Source organism: Plecotus auritus (genome assembly GCF_963455305.1).
Source record: "Plecotus auritus genome assembly, chromosome: 7".
In the NCBI taxonomy this organism is placed as follows: Eukaryota; Metazoa; Chordata; class Mammalia; order Chiroptera; family Vespertilionidae; genus Plecotus; species Plecotus auritus.
Window position 1 is genome coordinate 61,117,384 of NC_137774.1, and position 21,096 is coordinate 61,138,479.

The 21,096-nt window shown below is 40.7% G+C and overlaps 1 protein-coding gene across 1 annotated transcript in view; it reads left to right on the forward strand.

Moving 5' to 3' along the window:
• Positions 1–19,953, forward strand: part of LOC308252652 (phospholipid-transporting ATPase ABCA3-like) — a gene marked incomplete at both ends in the record, with an annotated part of 430,835 nt that extends 410,882 nt beyond the window's left edge. Inside the window, 5 exons of the mRNA XM_080677417.1 lie at positions 5,956–6,143; positions 6,616–6,786; positions 7,191–7,381; positions 19,365–19,438; positions 19,813–19,953. Of these exons, the coding sequence (XP_080533543.1) occupies positions 5,956–6,143; positions 6,616–6,786; positions 7,191–7,381; positions 19,365–19,438; positions 19,813–19,953 (765 nt within the window). The remainder of the gene's footprint in view (positions 1–5,955; positions 6,144–6,615; positions 6,787–7,190; positions 7,382–19,364; positions 19,439–19,812) is intronic.
• Between the last annotated feature and the right edge of the window lie 1,143 nt (positions 19,954–21,096).

Sequence of the window (21,096 nt, forward strand, 5' to 3'; positions counted from 1 at the left end):
TGAAATAAGAATACATTACAGGGGATCAACAGAGGAGTAGATGAAGCAGAGGATCAAATCGGGTATTTGGAAGATAAGGAACCAGAATCAGAAAACACCCAATCAAAACAGTAAAAAGAAAAAAGAATCCAAAATATGAGGCTAGTATAAGGAAACTCTGGGACAACTTCAAGTGTCCCAACATCCACTTCATGGGGATGGTAGAAAGAGAGGAGAAAAAGCAAGAAATTGAAATCTATTTGAAAAATAATGCCAGAAAACGTCCTAAACCTGGTGAGGGAAATAGATATATAAGTCCAGGAAGCACTGAGAATCCCAAACAAGATGAACCCAAAGAGGCCCACATCAAGACACATCATAATTAGAATGCAAAAGGTTAAAGACAAAAATAGATTCTTAAAAGCAACAAGAGAAAAGCCGTTAGTTACCTACAAGGGAGCTCCCAAAAGATTTCCAGCTGATTTCTTAACAGAAACTTTGCAAGCTAGAAGTGATTGGCAAGAAATACACAAAGTGATGAAGAGTAAAGACTTACAACCAAGTTTACTCTATGTAACCCTGGCTTGTATATGGCTCAGTTGGTTGGCGCATCTTATACACCAAAAGGTGGCAGGTTCAATTCTAAGTCAGGCCACATACCCACCAAGTTGTGGCTTTGATCCCTAGTCAGGGTATGAACAGGAGGCAACCATAACATTGGTGTTGCACTCCCTTCCTCTCTCTAAAAATCAATTTTAAAAAATTTAAAGATTATCCAATAAAACTATCATTTAGAATTGAAGGATAAATAAAGAGCTTTCCAGATAAGAAAAAGCTAAAGAAGTTCATCACCACCAAATCAGTATTACATAAAATTTTAAAGGATCTTTTTTAAGAAGGAAAAAATATTAAAAATATGAGTTAATAAAATGGCAATAAAGACATATCTCTCAAAAATTAAATTTAAAAAACAAAATAAATAAATAAGCAGGATGGAAACAGACTCATAGATACAGAGAACATTTTGACAGTTGCCAGATGGGAGGGAGGGTTGGGGAGATGAGTGAAAAAGATGAAGTGATTAAGAAGTACAAATTGGTAGTTACAAAATAGTCGCAGGGATGTGAAGTACAGCATAGGGAATATAGTCAATAACATTGTGATAACTATGTCTGGTGTCTGATGGGTGAGGGATTTATTGGGATGATCACCTTAGTAAATTAAATAATGTCTAATCACTGGGTTGTACATCTGAAACTGTTTTTATAGTTATTTTATTTTACAGTTATTTTTATAAAGATATTTTAAAATAACTTTTAAAGTCAAAAAATTAAAACAAAAATTGAAAACCACTGCAAATATCTAACGTAAGTAATTGATTTAATAATACATGCAACTCAACCATTAAAGATTAAATTATTTTATATGATTGGAAAAATTGTTCATAATATATCAAAAGACAAAGAGCAGATTACCAAATAGTATATGAGATATCATCCCATAGAAAAATGGCTGAAAAAACATGCATTAAACATTTTAGTGGTTATGTTTGAGGGAGGGCTTTTATTATCTTCATTTTTATTTTCTCTATCTTCTAAATTTTCTACAATGAGCACATGTAACTTCTTGCAGTAAGGTAAAACTAACCTAATAAAAGTTCCTTTTATTTAAAAAAAGAACATATGGACAAAGACTAAGCAACATAGTCAATGTGGTAAGTGTAATTTACATACATACATATTAAAGTTTGCATTCTGCAAAAATTACTTATTTGTGAATATGACCATTTTTATGCCATACATTTAAAAACGTCAATACTTCCAAAATATGAAAAATATGCATCCCCAAATTGTAATTGAATAAAATAAGAAATGACAAAATCAAAATATTAAAAGGCCCTCCCGATTTGAAAAATAAATTCATCTTTAGGCCCCAGTGACTGAGCCCCCGCCGAGGACTCAGCCACCTCCCCCTTAGCCCCCCTCGCTTTCGCACACTGAGCCCCCCTGCCCACCCTCCTCCCCGCCCCCCGTCGCCCCCTCCCCAGCCCTCCACAGCTGTTTCTGCGGATCCTGTGGTATGTCTGTCATCCAGAACCGCCACTCTTACACCCCTTTGCTGATGCAAGTCCGGGTGACGATCTGCTTCCTGCGGGCACTGAGGGTTGTATCAATACAAGAATTCAACAGAGAAACGGCGGTCCAAGGGATCGCTGATGATTACGATAAAAAGAAGCTAGTGAAGGCCTTCCAGAGGAAGTGTGCCTGCAGTGGACTGTCATCGGGCTTCCAGAATATGGACAACAATGCAGCTGCTGGGCAACCAGCGCAAGAACATAGGCCGGTTCCTCCTGGAGACTGGACGGGCGGAGGACTACCAGCCTTCCGAAGGTTCGTGGGGTTAAGTGCTTTGGGCTCAATGAGGCTGAAGTGAGGATTTCCTTGCAATGAGTAGAATTTCCCTTCTGTCCCTTGTCACACGTTTAAAACCTCACAGCTTGTATGATGTAACCGTTTGGGGTCTGCTTTTCACTTGGACGAGTGTAACTCCTCCATGCAATAAACTGAAAAGAGCCATGCTGTCTAGTCCGGAAGTCCCCCATTTCAACAGAGGTCAAGCAGTGGGCGCCTGGCAGTGTCCCCCTGAAACAGCAATACCGTGATGTTTCCACCAAGTCCCTGTCTGGCCAGAAGCTCCTCCCCAGAGTTCCCTGCCTTTAGGGAAAGGCACCGCCTGAGCAGCCTTCGGAGCGGCTGAGAGGAGGCCTGAGGCAGCAGCGGCACCTGCACCACAGAGGGAGGCTTCGGGGTCAAAGACCTACCTGGTACGCCTGACCAATGGATGGAGCCCGGAGCAGCCTGCCACCTTCCCTCCAGTGAGGTGAGGTGGACTTCCTGCTTGCCACCAAGGTCAATTAGCTAGGATATATCCTGGCTTGTTGTTGTCCGAACACCATCATTTGAGGCCAACCTTCTATCAGAGTTAAACTTTTGACAAGGGAACAAATTTCAAACTGATGTCAGTCACGTAGCTAACTATAGAGCTTGCAACTTACTAGCGACAGCTGCCCAATGCCATGTGAAGTAACAAACTAATTTTTAGAGTGTTTTTTTCCCCTCCTTCAGCTTTAATGTTCCATAATGTATTTAAACCCTTACTTAAATAAAATTTGTTTTCAGAAACAAAAGAAAAAAAATATTCATCTTTAGATAACTCTTACTTTCAATCAAGAACTTATCAAAATAATGAAAGCATTTTATGTCTAAGACTATGAAATACAATAAACTACTAAGAGAATAATGTTTAGACTCTTGTTTCAATAAATGAATACATAAAATAAACAATTTAAACACATGACTCAGAAAAACTCAAAATAAATGGAAGAAAAGCATATAAAAGTCTGAGTAGACAACAATTGCATAGATTAACAAGTAAAATTATAAAGTCAGCTAACCAACAACTAAGTCAAAAAACTACAGCTTTGTAAAATTAAAGAAATAGATAAACCTATTTTTAAAAAAGGAGAGAATAGAAATACATTGAAATAATTGATGAGAAATGCAAAATACTTGACTCGGTTTCATGCAAATAAAATTAAAATATTTAATAGAACTGATAATTTTCTAGCTATATGTCTTGGCTATTGAAAATAATGTTGCTATGAACATGAGTTGCATATATAATTTTGAGTTCATGTTTTCGTTTCCTTTGGATAAATACCCTGAAGCAAAATTGCCGGATCATATGGTAGTTATATTTTTTTCTGTTTATCTTTTGCAGATATCCCATACTGTTTTTCATAGTGGCTGCACCAATTTGCAATCCAACCAACAGTACACAAGGGTTCTCTTTTCTCCACATCTTCACCAGTATTATGTTAACTCTTGTCTTTTGTTTATGATAGCCACTAGAGGCCCGGTGCACGAAATTCATGCATGAGAGGGGGGGTGTCCCTCAGCCCAGCCTGCACCCTCTCCAATCTGGGACCCCTCGAGGGATGTCCGACTGCCCAATTAGGCCCAATCCCAGTAGGGCTCGGGCCTAAATGGGCAGTCGGACATCCCTCTCACAATCCAGGACTGCTGGCTCCCAACTGCTCGCCTGCCTGCCTTCCTGATTGCCCCTAACCACTTCTGCTTGCCAGCCTGATTGATGCCTAACTGCTCTCCTGCCAGCCTGTTTGCCCCTAACTGCTCTCCCCTGCAGGCCTGGTCACCCCTAACTGCCCTCCCCTGCAGGCCTGGTCACCCCTAACTGCCCTCCCCTGCAGACCTGGTCCCCTCCAACTGCTCTCCCCTGCAGGTCTGGTCCCCTGAACTGCTCTCCCCTACAGGCCTGGGTGCCCCCCCAGCTGCCCTTCCCTGCAGGCCTGGTCGCCCCCAACTTCCCTCCTGTGCTGGCCTGGTCAGCCCTAACTGCCCTCCCCTGCAGGCTTGATTGCCCCCAACTGCCCTCCCTTGCAGGCCTGGTCCCTCCCAACTGCCCGCCCCTGCTGGCCTGATTGCCCACAACTGCCCTCCCTTGCAGGCCTGGTTCTTCTCAACTGCTCTCCCCTGCATGCCCGGTCGCCCCCAACTTCCCTCCTCTGCTGGCCTGGTCACCCTTAACTGCCCTCCCCTGCAGGCTTAATCGCCCCTAACTGCCCTCCCTTCAGGCCTGGCCCCTCCCTACTGCCCTCCCTTGCTGGCCATCTTGTGGCAGCCATCTTGTGTCCACATGGGGCAGGATCTTTGACCACATGGGGGCAGTCATCTTGTGTGTTGGAGTGATGGTCAATTTGCATATTACTCTTTTATTAGATAGGATAGAGGCCTGGTGCATGGGTGGGGGCCAGCTGGTTTGCCCTGAAGGGTGTCCCAGATCAGGGTTGGAGTTCCCTTTGAGCATGAGACAGCCTGGGCGAGGGGCCTGTGGTGGTTTGCAGGCCGGCCATGTCCCCCGGTGACCCAAGCGGAGGCCCTGGTATCTGGGATTTATTTATCTTCTATAATTGAAACTTTGTAGCCTTGAGTGGAGGCCTGGGCTGGCCAGGGTGTGTGGAAAGCTTGGCTTCCTCCATTGCCAGGGAAACCCAAGCCTCCTACTCACTCCGTGGCTGCAGCCATCTTGGATTAATTTGCATACTCGCTCCTGATTGGCTGTTGGGTGTGGCTTGTGGGTGTGGCAGAGTGATGGTTAATTTGCATATTACTCTTTTATTAGATATGATTCTAACAGGTGTGAAGTGATGTCTTGTGGTTTATATTTCCATTTCCCTGATTAGTGATGTTGAGTATCTTTTTGTGTACCTGTTGGCCACCTAATACATTGTTTTTTGAAAAATGTCTATTCAGATCCTCTGCCCAATTTTCATTCAGATTGTTTGGGGAGAGGTTGCTATTGAGTTGTATGAGTTCTTTATAGATTTTAAATATTAACTTTTTATCAGATATATGACTTGGAAATATTTTCTCCCACTTAATAGGTTGCCCTTTCTTTCTTTTCCCTTTCATTTTATTGATGATTTCCTTTTCCTTTGCTGTGCAGAAGTTGATGTAGTTCAACTTGTTTATTTTTGTATTCCTTATATATACAAAGATATACATAATATATATCTTATCATTCTTATCTGTGGGAAGATTAGCCTGATAGAAGTTACTTGGCCAATGTTGGAAATGAAGTTCTATACATTATCTTAATTGACTTAATAGAATGGCTTTGCCTCATGATATCTGAATAGGCAACTTCCTAACAAAAATCTCTGTTGGGTACATATTAGTACACAATAGATATATGTTGAAAATTTCAGTTAAGAATGTTAGTATGACATTTTATACAGTGAGTTGCTGCTGTAAATATTCTTTAGACTAGAGCTCTGTGGGTATCAAAGCTTCTTAACAGCATGGGCTTAGGTTTTTTTAGCTCATCTATGTGAACTGTATGCTCAGTGGAACAGCTGACTTGGATGTTTTGCTTATTATTACCATCTTGATTCAGGCGAGGTCAAGAATTGGCTATTGTCCTCAATCTAACCCTGTGCTTAACCACATGACGGGCCGGGAATTGCTGATCATGTATGCCAGGCTGCAGGGGGTGCCTGAGCCAAATATCTGCAAGTATGTAGAAATCTTTTTGTATTCAATGAACCTAGAAACCCATGCTGACAACTTTGTCTACACATACAGGTGAGATATTATGTTGTTGCAATTATTCTGCCTGCCTGTGTTTCTACTGTTTAGAAAGAATGCCTGCTAACTCAAACTGATCGCTCTGTCACACAGAGGCAATGACTATGAATAGTCTCATGTCTTGTCATGGTTCTAATGACAGGAATAAGGCAGATAAAGTTAACCTTTTGTAGAGATGAGCTATAGCCTTTGCATTTAAAAAAGAGCACCTTCATCCCTATCTTCCTATGGTTCTTTATCTCCCAAAACAAAAATACTACAGCAATAATGATGCTGAAATAAATTACCAGAAATGTCATTTCAATGAAAATGAGTTAATATATACACCTGGATTTGGGCCTGCTGCTTTGTGGTTCATATCAAATCAGCATTCTGGATATGTGTGCTAATTCTGTCCTAGGAATTAATGACTTGTGTACCCTTATTTTTTTCTTTCTCTTCCACTTTTCTCTCTCTCTTGACGATAAAGTGAAGAAGACAAACGTAAATTGAATACTGTTATTGCCCTAATGGGAAAGTCCTCAGTTGTCTTCCTGGATGAGCCATCTTCTGGCATGGACCCCATTGCCAGGCGCCTGCTCTGGGACACAGTAACATGGATGTGTAAAGCTGGCAAGGCTATCATCATAACTTCCCACAGGTATGACCTACTGGGACGTTTGGTTGAGAGTTAGAAGAGTATAGGAGGGAATTAGTTGGATCCAGGAATATAAGTCAATGAACTTATCTAAGTATATGAGCTACATACATAAGAGGAGCTATGGGTAGAGGCTAATTTGGGCTAAAGTCAAGAATCCTAAATTGAGTTCTGAAATCCAGAATCAACAGAAAATAGGAAGTAAGGTCTTTCTATCATGGATTTAGAAATCAACTGCTTTCAATTTTTAAAATCTTCTCTTCCCAAATATGGTCTTAGTGGTGATGTTCTGCAATACCAAGCTTTCCTACTGCAAATATCACCTTATGGTCTTAGCTCTGTTTTGAAATACTGAACTCATCCTCTAAAAGACAGTCTCTTCAGCCAAATCTTCTTTGTCCCCCTAGCATGGAAGAATGTGAGGCCCTTTGTACCAGGCTGGCCATCATGGTAAAGGGGAGGTTCAAGTGCCTCGACAGTCCTCAACAACTCAAGAACAAGTTTAGTGATATATACACTCTGACAGTAAAGATTAAGATTGATAAGAATGAAAATAAACAAAAGGAGTTCAAAGAATTTATTGCAACAACATTCCCAGGTAATATAGGTAGGGCTGACTTGTTAGAGCTGTGTTAAGTCATATCCTATGTAAAAAAAGCCTAATAAGCTAAGTGTCCGGTCATCCGGTCAGCCGTTCAACCAATCAAAGTGTAATATGCTAATGATATGCTAAGGCCACTCAACCGCTCGCTATGACATGCACTGACCACCAGGGGGCAGACAGTTGACCGGTCAACCAGTCGCTATGATGTGCACTGACCACCAGGGGGCAGACGCTCCAACCAGTAGGTTAGCTTGCTGCTGGGGTCCAGCCTATCAGGACTGAGTAAGATGGGCTGGACATGCCCTGGAGCCCTCCAGTGGTCCCTTCCCAGCTGGCCAACCCCTTGCGTCCCTCCCCGGCCCCAACTGTGCACCAGTGGGGTCCCTCAGCCTGGCCTGCACTTTCTCACAATCTGGGCTGAGGGACCCCGCCCCCCCACTGAGTGCACGAATTTTGTGCACTGGGCCTCTAGTATATAATAAAAATAAATGAAGTACAGCTTTACACAACATGAATGAGAGAAAACATAAAAATAACGCATACTATGTTTTTGCATTTATATGACGTACAAAAATGCGTAACCAAACTATAGGCTTCAGGGTTTCACATTTAGGTCATCTATATATATAAAAGGCTAATGTGCTAAGTATCCCTCCTACCATCTGACTGGTCGCTATGACGCGCACTTCCCGCCAGGGGGCAGGTGCTCAACACAGGAACTGCCATGACATGCACTGGCTGGCAAACCAACACGTGGCTTCCCCCAAGTGGGACACAGGCCTCACCACCACCCCAGAGCGACACCCCACCAAATAACAGCCAACACTGCTAAGGCCCCCTTGGTGCAAAATGCAGCCCATCACCCAGCCCAGCCCAGAAACAGTCTCTGTGGGCCCCAGGTAATGACTATTCTTGCCCAGTATACTATGTCGCTGGACCCAAAGCCCGCTGCACCATGGAGCTGACTGGTTAAAGGCCACCCTTCTGATAGTAGGGCAGAAGGAGAATTTGTGCTATTTTTGTTTCTGGTAAGTATTATAATATTAATTATAGTATTAATTGTTTGTGCCATTACTTTAATTTCTCCAGTATAGTTCTGATCTATCATTCCGGGGAGAATTTGAAACTCCCTCAATGTTAAACTGCTCCTCCCTAAAATTAGTCCCATCATGCCCTCGGAAAGGGGACCATACACTCCCTTGGCAATAGCCTGAGGCCCCATCTCCGGGGTTAGCACATATCGGAGGTGGGACAAGGTCCAATCCTGTGCTTCCCAGGGTGGCATGGTAAAGGTTTCAGACTGAGCCAGCTGGAAAGGCTGAAGTGGGGTCAAGGATAAAGCCCCCTCTATCTGGTGGGGCAATGGCTGGCCCCACTTGATCACAAGTCCCAGTCAAATCAGCCCGGTCCTCGCTGGTGGGAGCCTGGTCTCTTCCTCAGCTTCTTCAGCCGCCGCTGCATGGTGTAAGTGAGCAGCCCTTGGTCCTGCAGAGCTGGAGACCTCCAACTTTGAGTCTGGTGTCTCACACAGACCCAAAGTCCCAGGGAGCTATCAGGTCACACAAGAAAGAAATAACCAAAGCCCAGAAACAATGCGACTGCTGCAAGAGCTTACAATCTAGGCCCACTTCTGTGTCAGAAATAAAAGTTACTTCTTCAAACATCAACCACAGCCACTTTTTGCTTTGCCGTAGCTTAACAAAACCTAAGAGATTTCTACCTTATTTTCTATCTCCTATTTTCTATCTCCTATTTCTTTATCTTCTATCCTATAATTTCTATCCTATTTTTTACCTCTTATCTATCTTATTTTCTACCTTTTTTTCTACCTTATTTTCTACCTCTATCAATGACCTGTTAACTATAGGTAGCCTTGGCTGCCCCTGCCCAAACCTCCCTGGTTGCAACCCCCATAAATTCCACACCTTAACTCAGCAATTCTCAACCTCCGGGTCGTGACCCCTTTGGGGGTCGAACGACCCTTCACAGGGGTCGTGTAAGATATCCTGCATATCAGATATTTACAGTACAATTCATAACAGTAGCAAAATTACAGTGACAAAGTAGCAACAAAAATAATTTTGTGGTTGGGGGTCACCACAACATGAGAAACTGTATTAAAGGGTCGCAGCATTAGGAAAGTTGAGAACCATTGCCTTAACTGAACCCTCAAAACCCCATGAGGTCGAGAACAACGCTCCCCAATTGGCGCAAACGCACGGGTTCAGAGGAGCTCTGCACTCCACCACGGAAAGGTCAGATTTCGCCTGGGATAAGGTGAGATCTCTGGTCCCGGCTGGAGAGAGGAACACGCGTTTTGCGGGAGCTGGAGGACCAGGGAAGTCTGTGCATAGAAAAATCCGTGGCTGTTGGGGCTGGCGTGATCTGTGAATGTGGAAAGGGGTCCTCAGAGCTGCTAACAGAAGGGCTCTCTAAAAAGTAACCCATTTTGATCTGAAGTGCAGGGACAGCCTAAGAATTTCAGGGGTGTGCTAGACTTATGCGCAGCCACGGAGTGCGCACACTTGGGCTTTTTCCTCTTGAAATTCTTGCTTCTGATTATTAAACCCAATACATAGGATCACCCAGTTGGGGACACCCTGGGAGACTGCAGGGGAAAGTGTTTTTCTGGAACCTGGGGATCGGAGCGGGGAGTGACCATCGGAGAGCCAGCTCTGAGGCAGCCCACTCCCACAAACCGGTAGTGAGTGCCACAGGGAAAGAAGGCTCTAACACTGCCTAGAGAGGCCATAGATAGACCCGGAAGTCAATCCAGAAACACCGCCACCCAGGGGCTGAATCACAAATTGACTCTTGTGTAATCAAAAATAAAGGAATACGAGAAATTAAGACACACCGCCTGCTTAAAATCAGGACTGGCTTACAACACTGAATAGCAGTGGAACACAGGGAACTGCAATACTGTCCAGACTGAGAAAAAGGCGTGCCAAACAGAACAACAGAGGAAGTGAATGACCTTCACTACTCCACATTTTATTTTTATTTTTTATTTTTTTATTTTTTATTTTCATTTTTTGCATCTTTTACTCAGGAAACTAATTTTTTTCTTTTTTCATCACTTGATTTTACCTTTTTAATTATTACATTTTTATTTTCAATCCGTATTATTACTACTGCTATTTTATCTTTTTTTTTTTAAGTGGCATTTTATTTTCTCTTCATTTTATGTTGGGATTAGTGTTCTACATTCTATTTTTATCTTTCCTTTAGCATCGTTTTACTCTATCTCAACTCTACCTTTATGCCATCACTCTCTTCCTAACCTTCCCCTTTTCGGTGTCCTGTTTATCTGACCCGTTTCCTGCTTTAGATTTTCCCTATTCTTTCTGTTTACCCCTTGTTAAAATTTCACCCTACTTACATATCTAATCTCTAATCCCCTGCTCCAAGTCCATACACACCTCTCTCTTCGCTGTCTTAACTATCCAAAAACTTGTTTTTCTCTCTGTCCTTTTGTTGTTGTTCACTTGAATGTAGATTATATCGAATTTTTATGCTTTTGTGAGATTGTTTTGCTTATTCTTCTTCTGTTTATTTTTTTGTTTGTTTTGTGCTTCAGGTTTCCCTTGCCTCACTCAATATTAGTTGGTGATGTAGTCTGTATTAATCCCCAGGCACTTGTTGCTGGCATTTGCTGGGATTAGTGATTGTTCTATTGGAGTTTTATCCCCAATATATATATAGTCTGTTCCCCTTTTTCTCTTAGTCTCTTTCTTGTCTCTCTTACATTATTTTTTTTCTTTTTTCTTTTTCTTTTTTTTTCTTTCCCTTTCCCCAATTTCATTTTGACACTCCTTTTTTTCCTTTTTTTTCTTCTTTCTTTCTTTTTCCTCTTCTTCTTTCTCTCCTATCACCCAATTAGCCTTTCTCTGGTGGTCACCTTTATTAGAGGTTATTAATATCGTGAATACATTTCTGTTCAGTGCTTTGTGAGTTGTACCTGGTAGTGCTGTATTTTGTGCCTTTAAATCAACGCAGGAGAGAGAGAACTACATAACCAGACACCCAGAGAAGAGAGACCATGGGGAGACAAAGAAACAGCCCACATATGAAAGAAACGCAGGCATCACCAGAAAAGGAAGTAAACGAAATGGAGGCAAGCAACCTTCCAGAAAAAGAATTCAGAGAAATGGTCATAAGGTGGCTGAAAAGAATGGAAGATAAATTTGACAATATGAGCAAGAACCAAGAGGAAATGAAGAAGAACCAAGAAGAAATGAAAAATGACATCGCTGCTGTAAAGAACTCAATAGAAAGCATCAAGAGTAGACTAGAAGAAGCAGAGGACCGCATCAGTGAGCTAGAAGACAAGATGGGAAAAAATACCCAAGTAGAGCAACTTCTAGAAAAAAAAATTAAAAGGCAGAAGGAGAGCCTAAGGGAACTTTGGGACAACACAAAACAAAACAACATCTGCATAATAGGGGTTCCAGAAGGAAAGGAAGCTGAGCAAGGAATAGGAAACCTCTTTGAAGAAATAATGACAGAAAACTACCCTGATATAGGGAAGAAAAAACCCATACAAATCCAAGAAGCTCACAGAGTCCCAAGCAAAATGAACCCCAAAAGACTGACGCCAAGGCACATTATAATTAAATTGGCAAACACCAATGACAAAGTAAAAATCTTAAAAGCGGCAAGAGAGAGACAGAAAGTTACATACAAAGGAACCCCCATCAGACTAGCAACTGATTTCTCAACAGAAATTCATCAGGCCAGAAGGGAATGGAATGAAATATACAAAGTCATGCAAAGGAAGGGCCTGAATCCAAGAATACTGTACCCAGCAAGGCTGTCAATCAAATTTGAAGGTGAAATCAGGAGCTTCACAGACAAAAAAAGGACTAAGGGAATTTATTACCACCAAACCAGCAATGCAAGAAATGCTAAAGGGTCTGCTATAAAAAAAAAAAAAAAAAAAAGAAAGAAAGAAATAGGAAGCGAAGAAGGAACACAGGGGTAAAGAATAGGAATGGCTACAAATAAGTACCTAGCAATAATAACTTTAAATATAAATGGATTAAATGCCCTAATCAAAAGACATAGGGTAACAGATTGGATAAGAAAACACGACCCATATATCTGCTGTCTACAAGAAACCCACCTCAGAAAAAAAGACGCACACAGACTGAGGGTGAAGGGATGGAAAAAGGTTTTCCAGGCAAATGGAACTGAAAAAAAGCTGGGGTAGCAATACTTATATCTGACAAATTAGATCTCAAAGTGAAGGACATAACAAGAGATAAGGAAGGCCACTTCATAATACTAAAGGGAGCAATCCAACAAAAAGAAATAACTCTGGTAAACATATATGCACCCAATACAGGAGCACCCAAATACATAAAAAAAACTCCTGGAGGATATCAAGGAAGAGATTGACACCAATACAATCATAGTAGGAGACTTTAATACCCCACTATCACCATAAGACAAATCCTCTAAACAAAAAATCAGCAAAGAAACATCAATCCTAAATGACTCACTAGACCAGATGGAATTAATTGACATCTTCAGAACATTTCACCCCAAAGCCACAGAATATACATTCTTCTCAAGTGCACATGGGTCATTTTCAAAGATAGACCATATGTTGGGACATAGGCAAAGTCTCTTCAAATTCAAGAAGATAGAAATCATATCAAGCATCTTCTCAGACCACAGTGGCATAAAACTGGAAATCAACTACAATAAAAACAACCCAAAGAAATCAAACACATGGAGACTTAACAGCATGCTATTAAACCATGACTGGGTTACCAGAGAGATCAAAGAAGAAATAAAAAACATCATGGCAACAAATGACAATGAAAACACTACAATCCAAAATCTATGGGACACAGCGAAAGCAGTCTTGAGAGGGAAGTTCATAGCTCTACAAGCCTACTGCAAAAAACAAGAAACTATGGTAATAAATTACCTAACCCAACAACTCAAAGAGTTAGAAAAAGAGCAACAAGAAAAGCCCAGTGTAAGCAGAAGGAAGGAAATAATAAAGATCAGAGTGGAGATAAACGACACAGAAACAAAAGAAACAATACAAAAGATCAACAAAACCAAGAGCTGGTTCTTTGAAAGGATAAACAAGATTGATGAACCTCTAGCCAGGCTCACCAAGAAGCAAAGAGAGAGGACCCAAATAAACAAGATCAGAAATGAAAGAGGTGAAATAACAACAGATCCCTCCGAAATACAAAGGATTGTTAAAAAATACTACGAACAACTCTATTCCAACAAACTGGACAACCTGGAGGAAATGGACATATTCCTAGAAAAATATAACCTTCCAAAACTCAATCAGGAAGAATCTAAACAGCTCAACATGCCAGTAACTATGGAAGAAATTGAAGCAGTCATCAAAGAGCTTCCGGCAAACAAAAGCCCGGGGCCAGACGGCTTCACAGGAGAGTTCTACCAAACATTCAAGGAAGAACTAAAACCTATCCTCCTCAGACTATTCCAAAAAATTCAAGAGGAAGGAACACTTCCAAGCTCCTTCTATGAAGCCAGCATCACCCTAATACCAAAACAGATAAAGACAACACAATGAAGGAGAATTACAGGCCAATATCCCTCATGAATGTAGATGCCAAAATCCTCAACAAAATTCTAGCAAATTGGATCTAGCAGTACATCAGAAAGATCATACACCATGACCAAGTAGGGTTTATCCCAGGAATGCAAGGATGGTATAATATTCGCAAATCAATAAATGTGATACATCACATAAACAAATTGAGAGATAAAAATCACATAGTCAAATCAATTGATGTAGAAAAAGCATTTGACAAAATCCAACACCCTTTCTTGATAAAAACTCTCAACAAGGTGGGAATAGAAGGATCATACCTCAACATAATAAAAGCTATATATGATAAACCCACAGCTAACATCATACTCAATGGCAAAAACTAAAACCATTTCCCCTAAGAACAGGAACAAGACAGGGATGCCCACTCCCACCACTCCTGTTTGACATAGTACTGGAAGTATTAGCCACTGCAATAAGACAAGAAGAAGAAATAAAAGCATCCAAATTGGAAAAGAAGAAGTAAAGCTGTCCTTATTTGCAGATGACATGATATTGTACATAGAAAACCCGAAAGACTCCATCAAAAAAATAACAGACTTAATAAATGAATTCGGCAATGTAGCAGGATACAAAATTAATGCCAAGAAATCTATGGCATTTCTATACACCAACAGTGAACTTACAGAAAGAGAGACTAAAAAAGCAATCCCATTTTCCATCGCACCAAAAAAATTAAGATACTTAGGAATAAACCTAACCAAGGAGGTAAAAGACCTATACACGGAAAACTACAGGACACTGAAAAAAGAGATAGAGGAAGATGTAAACAGATTGAAGAACATACCATATTCATGGATTGGTAGAATCAACATCATTAAAATGTCCATACTACCCAAAGCAATCTATAGATTCAATGCACTCCCCATTAAAATACCAATGGCATATTTCACAGACCTAGAAAGAACTCTCCAAAAATTCATCTGGAATAAAAAAAGACCCCGAATAGCCACAGCAATCCTGAGAGAGGAGAATAAAGTAGGAGGGATCTTAATACCAGATTTCAAGCTGTATTACAAAGCCAGTGTCCTCAAAACAGCCTGGTACTGGCACAAGAACAGACATATTGATCAATGGAATAGAACAGAGAATCCAGATATCGACCCAAACCAATATGCGCAATTAATATTTGACAAAGGAGGCATGAGCATACAATGGAGTCAAGACAGTCTCTTCAATAAATGGTGTTGGGAAAATTGGACAGATACATGCAAAAAAATGAAACTAGATCACCAACTTACACCATACACAAAAATAAACTCAAAATGGGTACAGGACTTAAATATAAGACGGGAAACCATAAAAATACTAGAGGAATCCACAGGCAGCAAAATCTCAGACATATGCCAAAAGAACTTTTTCAGTGATACTGCCCCTAGGGCAATGGAAGCCAAACAGAAAATAAACAAATGGGACTACATCAAAATAAAAAGCTTTTGCACAGCAAAAGAAACCATCAACAAAACAACAAGAAACCCCACTGTATGGGAGAACATATTTGCAAATGGTATCACTGATAAAGGTTTAATTTCCAACATCTACAGGCAGCTTATACAACTTAATAAAAGGAAGATAAAGGATCCAATAAAAAAATGGGCAACGGACCTAAATAGAATCTTTTCGAAAGAAGACAGAAGGAAGGCCAAGAGACACATGAAAACATGCTCAAAGTCACTAATTATCCGAGAGATGCAAATCAAAACAACAATGCGATACCATCTCACACCTGTCAGAATGGCTATCATCAACAAATCAACAAACGACAAGTGTTGGCGAGGATGCGGAGAAAAAGGAACCCTCGTGCACTGCTGGTGGGAATGCAGACTGGTGCAGCCACTGTGGAGAACAGTATGGAGTTTCCTCAAAAAACTGAAAATGGAACTCCCATTTGACCCAGTAATCCCACTCCTAGGAATATATCCTAAGAAACCAGAAACACCAATCAGAAAGGATATATGCACCCCTATGTTCATAGCAGCACAATTTACAATAGCTAAGATTTGGAAACAGCCTAGGTGCCCATCAGCAGATGACTGGATCAGAAAACTATGGTACATCTACACAATGGAATACTATGCTGCCGTAAAAAAGAAGGAATTACTACCATTTGTAGGCACTTGGATGGAATTAGAGAACATTATGCTAAGTGAAATAAGCCAGTCAATGAAAGAAAAATACCACATGATCCCACTCATTTGGGGATAATGAAAAACATTATAAACTGATGAACAAAAAGATAGTTACAGAGGCAGTAAAGCATCAAACAGACTGTCAAATTACAGGGGTAAGGTTAGGGAGAGGTGGGGGAAATAAGAGATCAACCGAAGGACTTATATGCATGTATATAAGAGTAACCAACGGATGCAAAACATTGGGGGGTGAGGGCATGTATGGGAGTGGGGTGGGGGTGGGGGGCAATGGTAAGATATGTACACATATAATACCTTAATAAAAATTTGAAAAGAAAAAAAAAATAAATAAATAAAATAAAATACCAATGGCATATTTCACAGACCTAGAAAGAACTCTCCAAAAATTCATCTGGAATAAAAAAAGACCCCGAATAGCCACAGCAATCCTGAGAGAGGAGAATAAAGTAGGAGGGATCTTAATACCAGATTTCAAGCTGTATTACAAAGCCAGTGTCCTCAAAACAGCCTGGTACTGGCACAAGAACAGACATATTGATCAATGGAATAGAACAGAGAATCCAGATATCGACCCAAACCAATATGCGCAATTAATATTTGACAAAGGAGGCATGAGCATACAATGGAGTCAAGACAGTCTCTTCAATAAATGGTGTTGGGAAAATTGGACAGATACATGCAAAAAAATGAAACTAGATCACCAACTTACACCATACACAAAAATAAACTCAAAATGGTTACAGGACTTAAATATAAGACGGGAAACCATAAAAATACTAGAGGAATCCACAGGCAGCAAAATCTCAGACATATGCCAAAAGAACTTATTCACTGATACTGCCCCTAGGGCAATGGAAGCCAAAGAGAAAATAAACAAATGGGACTACATCAAAATAAAAAGCTTTTGCACAGCAAAAGAAACCATCAACAAAACAACAAGAAACCCCACTGTATGGGAGAACATATTTGCAAATGCTATCACTGATAAAGGTTTAATCTCCAACATCTACAGGCAGCTTATACAACTTAATAAAAGGAAGATAAATGATCCAATAAAAATATGGGCAACGGACCTAAATAGAATCTTTTTGAAAGAAGACAGAAGGAAGGCCAAGAGACACATGAAAACATGCTCAAAGTCACTAATTATCCCAGAGATGCAAATCAAAACGACAATGAGATACCATCTCACACCTGTCAGAATGGCTATCATCAACATATCAACAAACGACAAGTGTTGGCGAGGATGCGGAGAAAAAGGAACCCTCGTGCACTGCTGGTGGGAATGCAGACTGGTGCAGCCACTGTGGAGAACAGTATGGAGTTTCCTCAAAAAACTGAAAATGGAACTCCCATTTGACCCAGTAATCCCACTCCTAGGAATATATCCCAAGAAACTAGAAACACCAATCAGAAAGGATATATTCACCCCTATGTTCATAGCAGCACAATTTACAATAGCTAAGATTTGGAAACAGCCTAAGTGCCCGTCAGCAGATGACTGGATCAGAAAACTGTGGTACATCTACACAATGGAATACTATGCTGCCATAAAAAAGAAGGAATTACTACCATTTGTAGGCACCTGGATGGAATTAGAGAACATTATGCTAAGTGAAATAAGCCAGTCAATGAAAGAAAAATACCACATGATCTCACTCATTTGGGGATAATGAAAAACATTATAAACTGATGAACAAAAAGATAGATACAGAGGCAGTAAAGCATCAAACAGACTGTCAAATTACAGCGGTAAGGTTAGGGAGAGGTGGGGGAAATAAGAGATCAACTGAAGGACTTATATGCATGCATATAAGAGTAACCAATGGGTGCAAAACATTGAGGGGTGAGGGCATGTATGGGAGTGGAGTGGGGGGGGGCAATGGTAAGATATGTACACATATAATACCTTAATAAAAAAAAAAAAAACATGAGGTCCAGTGCCTATGAGCAAACAAGTTACCAAAATTTTACCTGTACTATCCTCTACGTCTCCTTTTCCACTTATCTATATCTATCTTTATCCTATTTTCTATATTCTATTTTCTACCGCTTATTTCCTACCGCTTATTTTCTCTTATTGCTTATTTATTTTTCTACTTATTTCTCCTTAAGAAATTTAAAAATGCTTCACTACGCATTGTTTTTAGGGATCCCTTCCTGGGACCCTGAATTTCCCATGTTTTACACCGAGCTACTACCAAACCTCAGCTTCTTACCTTACTTTTGCTTTACTTTTCTACTTTTACTTTCTGTGCACATCTTACTGGAGCCTCCTTTCACCTCCCAATTGTAGTTCCCCGTACTCAGGCCCCATGTTGGGCACCACATGTGCCATGCCAGCACAGCCAAGGGTGAACCTGAGGGGGGGCAGTGAAGGATTTAGAAAAGACAGACAAGAGAATGAAAGCTGGGTCTTGGCGGGATTCTGCTTCTCTGAAGTAGAGACAGCGACCGCGCCTGCAAGACAAGTCTTTATTCTATAGGCAGATTCCACGAGATAAAGTAAGGGCGTGGTCAAGATGTTAATGTTCTAATCTACTTAATTACATGCACCTGAACTCTATCAAGCCCACATCACTCAGCCATCTGGGACCACATGTTCGGGCCATAAGGTCAAGCTTACAGCCATAGCCTTTGCCTATAATTGTGCTGGAAGGCCTTTGTCCTCCAAGCTGGAACTTGCACGTGGCTTTGCCATGAGAGGACCGTGCCCTCTCATTAGTCCAAGGCTTGAACCTGTCCAAACACTGTAGCCGCTCTCCACATAGAGATCCTAACACACACACGCACTCACACACTCACACACACACACACACAACTGGGAAAAAGAAACCACACCACAATTTTATGAGTATAGTTTCAGGACAATGTCTAGAAACAGTTCTACACAAAATTAGGATTCATATACATCAGGCTTGGCAAAGTGAGCATGTGAGCTCAGTTTTTCAGTGCCTAAAAGTGATTACCCCAACTGCAATTTTTACTAACTACAGGCACAAAAGCCATATTTCATCACATGGATGTAAAGCTATTGAAACATTTAATATATACTTAACATATGCTAAAAAGAAAGGGCTTTGGAATTGTTATCTTGTGTATTAATTGCATGTGATATCTCTTCCACTGGTTGGACAATTGGAATGGGAATTATTGGGGAATGTTGTAAAACATCAAATACGGAGCCCTCCCTGTTATTTACCTTTCAAATCTTTCTTAGGTAACATTGTAAACCAGGAGTATCGAGGAATTATTTACTACCACATTCCCAGAAAGGAAATCTGCTGGGGAAAGGTGATTATGGAAATCATACCAATATGACATTGCATGTTAATAGAGGACTGGCAGGGAGTGTGAAAGTTCAGGCCTGCGGAATGGGGACTGGCATTGCCAGAGAAGGAGAATCTAACTTACTTTTCAGTGTCCTCTGTGGTAGGACTGAGACTTCTGACCTAAATTCTATTATTCCATACCTACCAGAATAAGATGGAGAACTGCCTCCTGTTCTCTCTGTTTTCCAACCATCTTTTCCTTCTACTTTCTAATTTCCCCCTTCTATATTTTTTTGCCTATAAGTATAAACCTAGCAGGAGTTGGGGGTGATTGGGTGAGGAAAAGGTTCATCTGGGGATATTGCAATGATAACACCACCATTTTTTCTGTTAAAGGTGTTTAATATTTTGGAAAAAGCTAAAGTGCTATTCAATTTAGAAGACTATTCTATCAGTCAGATAACACTGGAACAAGTCTTCCTGGCCATTGCTAATGTTGATAAAATGGAAAGTGATCAAGAAGTAAAGCTGCTATAAAATTCAGTTCCAATAAGTGACCTTTATTTATTTCTTAAACTGCTGCCTGCAACTAAGTACATAGAGGTACCTTTCTCATCTCTTCTTTTTATTTTTCCTCCTCCTCCTCCCCCTCCTCTTCTTCTCCCTCTCCCCACATTTTCTCATGCCCCCTCTCTGTGTATGTGTGTAGAGAAATTGAACACCCCAAAAAGAAAGTTTGAAATCTTTGGAGATGAAGATAAGTGACCCCTTGTCAAGATTGAACTGTGAAGGGCCTGAGATCTTATTCTACTTGCAAGTTATCAAATTAGCTTACCAAAGGTTCAGGAACACTGGCAGAGGACATTGGAATTCTGCGTCAAACACACGGGACTTTATTACTCACAGTAATAGCAGTAGTAAGAGATCATATTTGTGCCAGTTCCCCAATCTCTAATTTTCACAAGACAACACAAAGAAAGCTACATAATGCCTGTAAGTTCAGTGGGTTGTGTTATAAGAGAGGAACCATGAGCTTATAAACCTGAATCTTTTATAATGGGCCGTAAGTAAACCTATCCGAGCTTTGCTCTAGAAAGAAACATTCTGACTATATTGAACATTAAGTAAATCTTCCCTTTGGCCTCTTGTCAAAGGCCATTTGATCTACAATAATCCTTCTAAAAATAGCCTGAAAGTTAGTCTTCTGCTTGCAAGTAATGCAGAGATGTAAGAGACCTATGAAGAACTGTCTCCCAAAAATACCCACCCCTAGTTTCCATACCATATAATCCTCCCCCTTCCCTCATCTACTTTTAGGTTTATTTCCATTTCATTCATTTTAGATAGGAGAGACACCAAGTCCTCCTTAGCAAAGACTAATGATTTAAACTAAAGAAAAAAAATATAAAAACTAACTTAATTTCTGAGTTATATAGAGGTAATAAACCTAAGAGCATAAATTTACCAAGAAGGTGTGGGTGGTCCTAACTGGTGTAGAGGGATGAATAGGACTTGGCTAGGAGGAAGCTTGAAGCAATACTCATGAGGACTCACATTAGGCATTTTCTTTTGCCCCATTATGCCCTGCTTGGGGCTCTTGTCCCTCCTGGCAATTTTCCTGTTTATGGTGGGGTCTCTCTTTTCTGCATCCAGCACGGAAAGAGAGATGATCCGGTTCTT